Below are 11,498 nucleotides of genomic sequence, written 5' to 3'. Positions count from 1 at the left end.
TAGATCTCTTACTACCTTTTTCTTCCCTTTTGCTTCCTAATCCAACCAAAAATAAATAAATAAATAACACTATTAAGAATTTAGGATTTCACAATCAAGCATAGTATTATCGAATCAGTAATAATTGAGTTACTTTCTTTTAGGCATGCAGAATATGCTAAAGCACATCATCTTTACCACAAGTAACTAAAACAAACATATTGATTTGGAAACTCCAAATAAAAAGCCTAAAAAAAATTAACACTTTTTTTTTTTAACACATTTAAAAGTTTTGCAAAACAGCATAAGAAATCATTATGAGATTTTTTTTTTTTTTTTTTTTCAGCAAGTGTTGTGCATTTTGGGAATCAGTTAAAGCTTTTTACACTTAAATCAATTTCAACGATCGCAGGATTTTGCATCATTTGTACAACATTCTATCATAAATTTCTTATGACGAATAACATTTTTCTCTAGAGAGAGCATTTGTGTGTGTAAGTATAGAATTGTTAATTTGATAAACTTGGTTCAGTTTACAATTATGAACTACTTTTCTCTAGGTACAAATCTTTACTGAAAAAACTAAGGCAACCATAATGATTTTAAAACTTTAAAGCAAAAAGCCTTTAAAAGGAAACCCTTTGTACATAACAAAAAGCATGCGTACTTATGCTTGCCGTCCGTTTTAGAGTATGAGGATGTTGGATTTATATGGACTTGGACAATATCTAATATAAATTTGTATTGAATTTTCTATCCACGCAAATTCAAATTTAAGGTTTGAAACTTATACTCTCAAACACTACTTAAGACGATTTCATTAGCTCAAATCTACTATTATGAGCTACCTTCAATTAAGCATACTGAATATGCCAAAATTGTGTTTACTAAGTTGACTAAAGAAGGCAACCATGTTGATTTAGAGACTTCAAAGTAGAAAAGATTATAAAAAAGAATTATATTTTTCTCACGTAACTAAAACATGTGCATACATTGATGGGTAATTTGATTAACTTCAATCTACAATGCACTTACAATGCAGTATTATGAGTTCTTTTCCTTAATTTAGGCATAAGGAATTTTATTTTTCTGTATAAATAAACAAGGCAGCCATATTCAAGTGAAGACTTCAAAGTGAAAAATCCCATAAGATGGAACAATTTTGTGCCTTTAGCTTGAACCTAGTCTTATAATTTGCTTTCTTTTAGGCAAACAGAATATTTTCAAAGTCATCTCTGCCAAAATAACTGAAGAAAATAATCATACTGATCTGGAGACTTCAAAGTAAAAAAAGTAAAAAGCCTATAAAAATGGAAGACCTTTGTTACACAACTAAAGCATGTGCATATATATTCCTAGGGGAAAAAAGAAAAGCCCTGAAACACAAGTTTGTACATATTAATTAACAGTCACATAGACTTCCATTCAAATCACTCAGACTAATTTTGAAAGTTAACCATGATTAAAGTTGGTGTAGGTGGGTACATATCAGCAGTAGTCCATCTCTTCTTACCAAATGTCTCCAAGTAAAACAACACATATATTTTTTAGGGGTATTGTCCCTTAAGCTGTCATGCAAAAGCCAAACAATACTCATTCTATTCGGGAATTTTTACGAATTTAGATTTCAAATCTTAAATTTTAATAAAATATATATGCTCCGAACATATAATAGAGATGGACAGAGGGGAGGTTACTACAGTCTTACAGAATTCAAATGCCTTCTTCATGCTTCAAAGTTACCTTAACGAGTTTGAAAATAAAAATGTGCTAGGATCCATCGGCCACTGGCTGGACGACCCACTTGATTTTCTAAAAGTCAAAACAAAGTAAGCTAGTAAAACCAGTTTGGTTTATGTGTGCGTAATTTGTATATATTAGAATACAGAAAGAAGCTAAGAAGAGTCGTGGAAGTGCTTTAGTTAATCCTGGAATAGAATGCAATCCTATTCCGAGACGGTGTTTTATTGCTGATTGAGAATTTGAGCGGAGCAGAGCTCTAATCCTGATTTTATTTTTGTCTCTGAGAGTCAGAGCGAGAGGTCTCTTCACGCGCGTTTCTGACCTCTGCACCTAAGGTCCGAACACCTGCCCATCCTGCCGCCTCACCCTTCTCCACCCTCTCTCTCTCTCTCTCTCTCTCTCTCTGCCGTCATAATTGATATATAAATCTGATTGTGCTGGTTCATCAATGTTTTAGAGCGAAGAGCTCAGATCTAGCCAGCTCCCACCCTAATTTCTTGATTCCGGCCGGGTACGCTTTTCTTCCTTCTGCAACTACACCACTGCTTCTCCTTTCTGTTTCAGTTTTCGTTCCCATAACTGGATCTGCATTTTCTGCTTCTTCAATTTCACTCGAATTTTCTTGGATAATCAATTCATTAATTCGCCAATGATCATATGACTTTCTCCCTCCATTTTCTTTGTTTTTCCAAGGAATCTCCGGCCGGCCGGGCTCTTGCCGGTGACCTTTTCTTACGTACCTAACCTCACTTTTTCGACCAGTACTGTCCCTTAAATTTTCGCTCTCGCTCTCTCTCAGTTTGAACTAGAATTCCACATTTTCCTGAGAAAAATTCCGTCCGGCGTCCTCGCAGAAAATCGTTCTCTTCTTTCCTTCACTAACTAAATATTGTTTTATCTTGGCAATCTTTTCGTCTGTCATTTCATTCCGCTTATTATTAATTATTATTATCATTATTATTCTTTATTCGAAGAATAACGAACTTAAGGGTTTGCAGATCCAACGGTTCTAAATTAGATCTAACGGCCGTATCGTGATGTTGTGTGTTCGCAGATCTAGGCCGTACAAATGGTGATCTTACATTGTCCAGTTGAGGTGATGGTTAGCCGGGATTCGCTAATGTGCGCCAGGGCGACACTAGCTGCTCTACTGGCCTCCCTTATGCTGAAAGCCCAGCTTTGTCGTCAAGTTAGTTGTTTCTTATTTATTATTTGTTCATTTTTTTTTAATCGAACATGAAATTTTAAAAAAGTAATCAAATTTTTATTCTCTCTTCGAATTTTATCTGGTAAATAATTTTTTTGAGTTTTTTGAGCGTACTAAAAACCCTCAAAATTATTAAAAAATTCTTGATATTATATCTATCAATAAAAATAAATTAAAAATTTTGTCAATAAGAACGTACAGTCTTCCTTCCCTTAATTTTTTCATCTTAAAAATTACGATAGAAAAATTTTAAATATTTTAAAGTTCAAACAGTGCAGTGTTAAATTTAAAAATAAAAAATGTAATTTTAAAACCCAACAAAAGTGAGTTCTAAAAAATTGGTTTATTTCTTTTGTTATGATAAAACAAAATTTATGAGCTTGTTTTGTTGCAAGTGCTTTCGCCAGTACCTGATACTATTTCCATCTAGAGTGGAAAAAAAATTAGGTCAATTAAAAAGATGAATGTGGTCTTCTCATCAAGCTCTGATCTAAATAGTAGATCTTACATATTTAGAGTATTTTCATTAGATGAAAATATTACGTCAATTCTTCCAAAGGATTAGACATTTCTATTCTCAAGTTTCACCATAGAGGATAAGAGATTCATTTCTTATTACATATTAAATGAAACAATTATAATTATACATAATAACTATTTTCTTGATTTTTAAAATTTAAACTATATTTTATCTCATTCTAAAGAATAGTAATCCCATTAAATCATGCCAAATTATGTTTGGTAATATGGAGGTATGTGGGGGTTGGGGGGAGGTGGCAGCTTGTCTGGAGTGGAGGAAGATTCGAGCTGCTCGGACTTAGGATAGAAGATATATATGTATGGTATTACTAAGTCGTTAAAACTATATGTGGTCCACCTGGACCAAGGTCTTAAATTTTGATTTCAAACTCAAATTTCAAAACTCCAAAAGTATGGAAATTTTGATTTCGATGTCAATTTCGATTTTGATTTAGAAAAAAATAACGAAAATGTTCTTTATGAAACTTTAAAAATAGTTAACAAACATAATAATATAAGTTTTAGGACTAATATACTACAAATTAAGTATATTTATGTTTTGTAGGAGGTGGAAAAGTTGTAAAATAGTATGTGTATCAAACATATTTGTAAGATAATGTACATTAAAAATATTCAGTTAATACAAATAAAATTCATAAATCATTTAAATATTGGAAGCGTTATAAAATATTATGTGTATCAAACATATTTGTAAGATTATGTACATTAAACATATTCAATTAATACAAATAAAATTTATAAATCATTTAAAGATTAGAAACGTTGTAAAATATTATGTGTATTAAACATATTTGTAAGATTATGTACATTAAACATATTCAGTCAATACAAATGAAATTTATAAATCATTTTAATATTATTTATTATACAAATAATGATTATTTAGACATGAATGGCTAAATAAAATGTTATTGCAAGTTTATTTTTTCATATAATGTCAAAAGCACTTGTAATAATCTTTTGTTTTGATAAAATAAATTAAGATTGAAATTTCACTTCACTCCTAAATTTCTCATTTGAATTCTGACGAAATTTTATCGTATAATTAAAACTTGGACTAGTTTTGCTAAAATTTTGAGATTTTGATAAATTTCGGATTGTTCGTTGAGATTTCGACGAAAATTATGCAAGATGGAATGCTTGATTTCGAGAGTGATGAAAATTTTGATAATTTTATGAAAATTTAAGACCATGGGTCCACCTAAGACGTCAACTACTTTCAGGTGACCTGCCTCATACCTTCAGTTTAAGTAAATCTTTCTGTCCTCATTTTTGTAGGGTACCATGGCATCATTTTCTTCATCGTTGTGACCTGCGTGGCACACAGCCTATGTCCCAATAAAAGTGATCTATTCTAAGATTCTTGAGTTAACAAAGCGGAGTTCAATCAAAATTGAAGCTTTGGTGTCTCTTCTCCTAACAAATTAGGTAGCAAGTTGAAGAAGACGTGATTAGTCAAACAATGTTAGAAGAAAACATCTCTTCATCTTCCTTATAGTAAAACAACGGGATGTGGGAAGTATTATTTATATCATTTTTGTGCGTCTGCTTTGATCAATGAGAAACCCACAGCCTAGGAAAATATGCCGAATGGTAAAGGTAGTCTAATGATTTTTCGGAGAACAATTGGCTGAATTTGTCATGAGTAAAAATCGGCCAAACATTTTATATATGTATGTGGTAGTTATATCAGCCATATATGCATATGCAAAGGGGGGCAACCAACTTTGCTTCACTTGGAGACATGAGAAATATAGAAGTTGAATTGTAAGCATGGTTGTACGTTTACATTTAATTTCAACTTGACCATTTTTTGGTATAAGGATTGGGTGATTGACAGAATCTCTAGCCCTTGATTTGTGGGATTGGGAGTAGTTGAAAGATAAGATAGGATAATATTGCTAGCTTAGGTTTATAGGTTTACTTTTGATTTGTTTTTGCTCTTATCCTTGTAAAGCCCTTACTAGGTTAGGACTTGAAAATATTAGTATAATTAAGTGATGGAATTGTTTATTTGTTAGGCATCTTCCTCAGGATAAAGAGAATATGGCTAAGCTATCAAACATGGCTAAGCTATCAAACTGTAGTTCCTTCTAATCTCTCTCTCTCTCTCTCTCTCTCTCTCTCTCTCTCTCACATACACACACATATATATATATAGGTACACACAAATATGTCCTTCTATCTTCCTTATCCGTATGAGTCTCCTCTTCCTATATTTCCAGGACTCCTTTGCCCAAAACCTCATTAAACAATTTTTCTTTTTCTTTCTTCCTGAAATTATTTAGCCCCAATTTAAGCATGAGTTTCACCATTGTAAATGAGAGTAAGAGGAATGCTAAATATAATTGCACATGGGTTCCTATTTAAATAATAAAAAATATTTGATCGTGCATGCAATTTATGTAGAAATTTCACAAGCTTTATACTGTTGTAGGCGAGTCAAAAATCACAAGGAATGACTTTTCCACGTAGGATTTGAAACTAAAGATATTGTATAAATGTTTGTCTAAAAATTGACATGATGTCCTAAGGATGGTTCAATTGGTAAACTCAAAACGCTCCTAATTTAAATGTTAAGGTTTGAATTTTAAGGATTATAACTTTTTATTTGGGATAATATCTTAGTATTTAAGTAGAAAATGCTAGAGGGGATGGATCAATCGTCCTAGTAGGCTAGTTAAGCGTGTAAAAGGCCTAAAAAAAATTGATGCGAGACCCTATTTAGTAAAATGGAGATAAGTTAGGTTTTTGGAGGTGGCTTGCATGGAGTAGAAGGAATATTTGAGCTTTGTTCGGACATCACTGAGGATGTAGTAGTTAAGGGTCTATTTAGTTATAAAAAATAATTTCATTTTTCAGTTTTAGTTTTTCAAGACATCATAAAAATTTTAACTTATTTTTCAGTTTTCTAAGATTTGCATTAAATAGTTTCCATTTTTCATTTCTAAAATTTTTTAAATAGTTAAAAAAATGAAACCTTGAAAATTTTTAAAAATTATATATCAAAAATATAAAAAATAATAGTAAAGAATGTTTTCCAAATTTCCTATACAAATTTTAAAAGTTTAATAACAAGATGGAATTTTTGTACTTATTTGAAAATTTGGAAATTAAAAATAAAGCTATTCCCACAAGTAAATAGTGTAAAAATCTTTATTATTTTCTAATTTTTTTATATAAATGTTGCAAAGCTAGAAAATGTATTTTTTAAAAATTCTTAGAAAATTGAAAATAAAAATAAAAAAAATGCTTTCCACAACTAAATGACGTCTAAACTTTTGGGGTCTAGGAGGCCGACTGGGTCTCTTGCCTTGTATTTTTCCTTCAACTTGAAAAAATAAAGGACTTCTTGTAATTCTTTGGAAAAAAAAAATAAAAAATAAAAAATATTTTCCACAATACATATAAATTTTCCTATTGTCCTAAGAGGACAAGTGTTGGATCTCTCGTCTTATACCTTTCTTCAATTTTTTCTATGTAGACATATTTGTCCTTTTCATATGATTATTATGATGATCAACTTTGTGACTAAGATACACATGACAAGCATAGAACATATCCCAATAAAAGTGATTTTTTTTTTGTAGATACTTGAAGTGGTATACTAGTGATATTGAATGTGTATTTCATGGCCCAATGGCTCATTAAAAAAAAAGTAACTAAAATGGCTTAATGATTTTTCAAGAGAAATAATTGTTTGAATATGTCACTACTGAAAATTGGCCAAACGTTTTTCATATGTACATTTTCAAGTAATTATCTTGTCCATGTAGAATGAGAAGATGGCTGAAATTGGACCATCAACATGAGAAATTGTTAGGTTAAACAACCTAACGACATCACAATTCAAACAACAAATCATATCCTTAATTTCCAAATTATTTTGAGTGATATTAGGAAAGTTTAAATTATTTAAAATCATTCAAAATTTGAGAATATGATTTTAGGGGACACAAAGCAAATATGGCATTTGAATTGGATAAATAATTGTAGGTTTGTGCTTAAATTCAAATTTGTTGTGAGAATTTGAAATTTGGGATAAGGATTAGATGGTTGAGACAATCTCTAGCCGGTGATTTGTGGGATTAGGAGTAGTTAATATAGGATAGCTTAGGCTTACTTTTGATTTGATTGTGTTCTTATATTTGTAGAGTTAGTGGGTTAGGAATCTTGGAAGATTAGTATAAATAAGGGATGGAGGTTTCATTTGTAAGGCAACTTCCTAAGATTAGAGATATGATCACGCTATCAGGATGTAAACTCATTCTAATCTCCCATCCCCTACCTTGTCACGCACACACACATTTATATCCTTTAACATATTAATCCCACCTTATCCTACGTTCTTTGTTCCCTATCTTGAAGACTCCCTTTACTTGGTAAGGTACCTTGCAAGTTTCTTGATCCCACTCATCACCTATCGCTTTCTTTTGCTTTAAAAGGTGCATATTCTATATAAACATCTTGTGGTAGTCTGATAGGACCCTTCATGCTAACAATTACCAAAGGTGTAGGCAAGATCGTCGATAGATATACTATGTTGGTTGCATTCACCAATTGTGCTGACAATTTAGCAATAGTTAGTTGAAGAAAATCATTGCGCATTTTTTTCACACCTCTTGGGTTGTAGTAACTATAATGAAGTCGATGGTTAAGGATTTGAGGGTTGAAATAAGTTCCTAGCTAGAAAACTTATGGAAAGGTATGTTTGATGTTGGGTTTATAGTAGAAATATCTATGAAAGGCCTAAAGTTGAGATTTGAGCATGTCATTATCGCTCAATTAAGGTTAAAGAATAATCCTAAGTTTTCCTCATTTGCTCTTCACCATCAATTTTCCATAAATACTTGATCATTTGGATTTGGCCAAAACAAACTAAATCCTAAGATAATACGAGTGAATAGAAAGTTTAGGTAAGGTATGTTTTATGGGTGATACCAACATAGTAAGGTGGCTGAAGTTGGGTAATAACAACCACACTATAGTTGGGTAATAACCAATAACTCCTCTCCCTATAAGTCAGATAATAAATACCACCCACATCAAAAAGCTTAGACAATATGCTTACTAATGTATAAAAAGCCGAACATAGAGGTGATATATCATTTCCACATAATCCCTATTAGGTAGGTGTGCACGCTCCATAGTCATGCTCATTCAAATACATGCAAACACTCATGCATCCATTCAATGGTCAACTATACTCGACAGAGCAATTGTCTGCCCCAATTGGGATAGTCGTTGAAAAAACATGGGGTAACGGTGTCATGCTCATATCCTAGAAGCACCAAGGGTAGTTTTCACCTAACAATACAATCCTCGACTAAGCATACACACCACCAAATATCCATAAGCCAAAGCTAGCCATAAAGCGGCATCCTACATTAATTAAGAAATTCTAAAAACGTTTATTGTCCTTCAGTAGGCAAATCTATACAAGATAGAACCATCTAAAAGGAAACTTGAAGCATAGTAGATGCTGATTTCAACCTCATCCTCAATCATATGGTGCAACTAACTCATAGTGTCATCCATGAGGTCCCATAAGGATGCCCAAACACCCCTTTAATGCAAAAAGCCACCCTCAAGCTCTCTTAGGGGTGTTCACTTAGTGTTTGTGATGACATAGGTAGTATTAGGTAGCTCACCAAGTGTTCCCCCTACAAAAATATTTTTTTTCTCATTCTTACTCTAGTATAAGGAAATATTATTATGGTTAATTGTACACCCTTTATTTAAATGCCACCTGGGTTATATGATTAAATAGGCTATGTTAATAGTAATACCTAATACTTACCCATGGTATGTATATGACATCTCCATAATTTTCATGATTTATAAGAGCTTCTGGAATAAATTCATTGTGCATTGCTACCCCTCTAAGGCTTTCGTCATGACTTTCTTGTGTATGTCATGGACACCAAGAATTGCATCAACAAAATTTAGGTATAAAGTCGATTTCCCTCAAACCCCAAACTTGATGACCAATAGGAAGCCTAACAATTCCGAGAGACTCTTCAAGATCCTCCCAAATATTGCACATTGATGTCTTATCCAAGTTCTGCCATTATTGATAGCCTCACCATCATCCATTAACAACAGGTAACTAATGGTAGGCATTGCTATGTTTCTCTCTCTCTCTTTCTCTCTTTGACAAGAAATTATTAGATATATCGGGCTGTATTCACTGTGTCTACCTTGATGAGAAATTATTAGATACATCGGATGTGTTCACCAAATCTAATATGATTTTGCCATGTATAAAAAAAATTATCTAATTTAGTTTTTATATATATATATATATGTGTGTGTGTGTGTGTGTGTGTGATAAAATCATATTAGATCCGATGTATACACCTGATGTATCTAATAATTTCTCCTCATTTGACCTTTTATTAAAAACAAGGATTCCTCTTCCTCAAATCATGTTCTTTTCTTCTTGTTCTTCATTTTCTTTATATAAGGCCAAAGGCTTCATTGACGACTATCTCTACCCCAATCCAAAATTGTAGTTCAGGGGCTTCATTACTCTCTTTTTTATTGGTTTCCTTTATTTGTAATTTGTATTTCGTATGTTTGAACTAGAATTTACGTTCTATTTTTTTTCTTGTAGATTGATATTTGATTGTTTTGCACAGCTGCATGCCCCATCTTCACTACTAATATAGTTTTTTTTTTTTCTTTTCTTTCATGTTTTGACTAACCCAATCCAAACCATAATGACTCAACATCATGGTTTGAGTCTATTTGTAGACATCTTGGCTTGGTTTAGTTTGGTCTTTTCTCAAACTGGTTTGGTCCCACCTTGGAAAACTTATGTGCAACCAATCCAATCCAACCTGACCATGAAACACAATCTCAATTTTCATGGACAAATTTTGCATATTCTATTTCAATTTTTATGATGGTTCAGCCTACTTAAATTTTATCTACTTATTAATGAAGTTAATAATGATTAGATGAACACTAGTGCAATGTGTGTGTTTGCTAAATGCTTCAGTCATTTTTTTCCCTATTCATATTTGCATTTTGCTCCTCTTAGCTTTCCCAATTAATACGGATTTGCACTTTCATCCACTAGTCTCAGGATATCATTATTGGCTGTCAATGACAAAGAGAGAGAAAATCAAAGGCAATCAGAGCAAATCCAAACCAATTGATGCTGGACATGAGGATGGAGATACCGGTGATGACGATGGAGCTATTGGTTTTGAAGAAGGTGAAGAAGAGCTATCTACAGGAGGAGGGGACCAGAGCAACAATCCTAATGGCAATAGCAGCAATTCAAAGAAAGGACCAGAAGGAGGAGCTGGTGGAGCAGGGGAAGAGAATGGAGAAGAGGAAGGGGAAGATGATGATGGCCATAATGATGATAATGATGATGAAAATGACGACAATGATAATGATAATGGAGATGACGAAGAACATGATGACGAGGAAAGTGGTGATGATGAGGAAGAAATTCTCAATGAAGGGGAACCAGATAATGAAGAGTCCGAGGAAGAAGAAGCCCTCCAACCTCCAAAGAAGAGGAAGAAGTGAAACAAGAAGACTGGATGCATGACTTACTCTGGTCATCTAACCTTTAGCTGCCCTCCTCATTTTTATGATATTATTTAGCTAATCAGGAAGAACTCCTCTTGGCCATCTAATTGTCCTGCATATTTATGCATGTCTAGAAAAATGTTAAAGTCCAAGACACTTTTAAGAATGTACAATCTCTTTCGGCCAGATTCTCAATCCTCTAGTCTTTCTCCATCTGGTGTGCTTAATTGAAGCCTGATTGGTTTATGGCTCCAAGGAGCTGCATGAATTTGGCCCACACTGATTAATTTGGTGAAACATGCCATATTATTATATGAAAGCACAGTACTGCAGCAACCAAAGAAAACTAGGAGAGCATCTAGGTAATCCATTTGACATGAATTACCTGCATTTTGTGGTTTGAGATTTTGGGAAAGAATCGGACAAGTAATAGACCCTAAGCTTCTTCAGGGATTTGCATTTTGTATTTTTGGAGCACACT

At 32.8% G+C, this 11,498-nt stretch overlaps 1 protein-coding gene across 2 annotated transcripts; it reads left to right on the top strand.

Moving 5' to 3' along the window:
* Positions 1 to 1,725: 1,725 nt before the first annotated feature.
* On the top strand, positions 1,726 to 11,281 carry LOC131161557 (uncharacterized). 2 transcript variants are annotated; one of them, XM_058117393.1, is made up of 3 exons: positions 1,726 to 2,233; positions 2,777 to 2,911; positions 10,554 to 11,281. In XM_058117393.1, the coding sequence occupies exon 3, from the start codon at positions 10,580 to 10,582 to the stop codon at positions 11,012 to 11,014; it is 435 nt and encodes a 144-aa protein (XP_057973376.1). In that variant the 5' UTR covers positions 1,726 to 2,233; positions 2,777 to 2,911; positions 10,554 to 10,579; the 3' UTR covers positions 11,015 to 11,281. The 2 variants fall into 2 exon arrangements, with proteins under 2 accessions (XP_057973376.1, XP_057973377.1); XM_058117394.1 differs by having other exon boundaries at positions 1,769 to 2,057.
* The last annotated feature ends 217 nt before the right edge of the window (positions 11,282 to 11,498 follow it).

This window comes from Malania oleifera, chromosome 8 (genome assembly GCF_029873635.1).
Source record: "Malania oleifera isolate guangnan ecotype guangnan chromosome 8, ASM2987363v1, whole genome shotgun sequence".
Classification (NCBI taxonomy): Eukaryota; Viridiplantae; Streptophyta; class Magnoliopsida; order Santalales; family Ximeniaceae; genus Malania; species Malania oleifera.
Note: the sequence above shows the minus strand (reverse complement) of the source record. Positions and strands in the feature narration are given on the sequence as shown.

Bases quoted from the DNA above. Each gene is read 5' to 3' on its own strand.
- LOC131161557 (XM_058117393.1), top strand. From the start codon at position 10,580: ATGACAAAGAGAGAGAAAATCAAAGGCAATCAGAGCAAATCCAAACCA.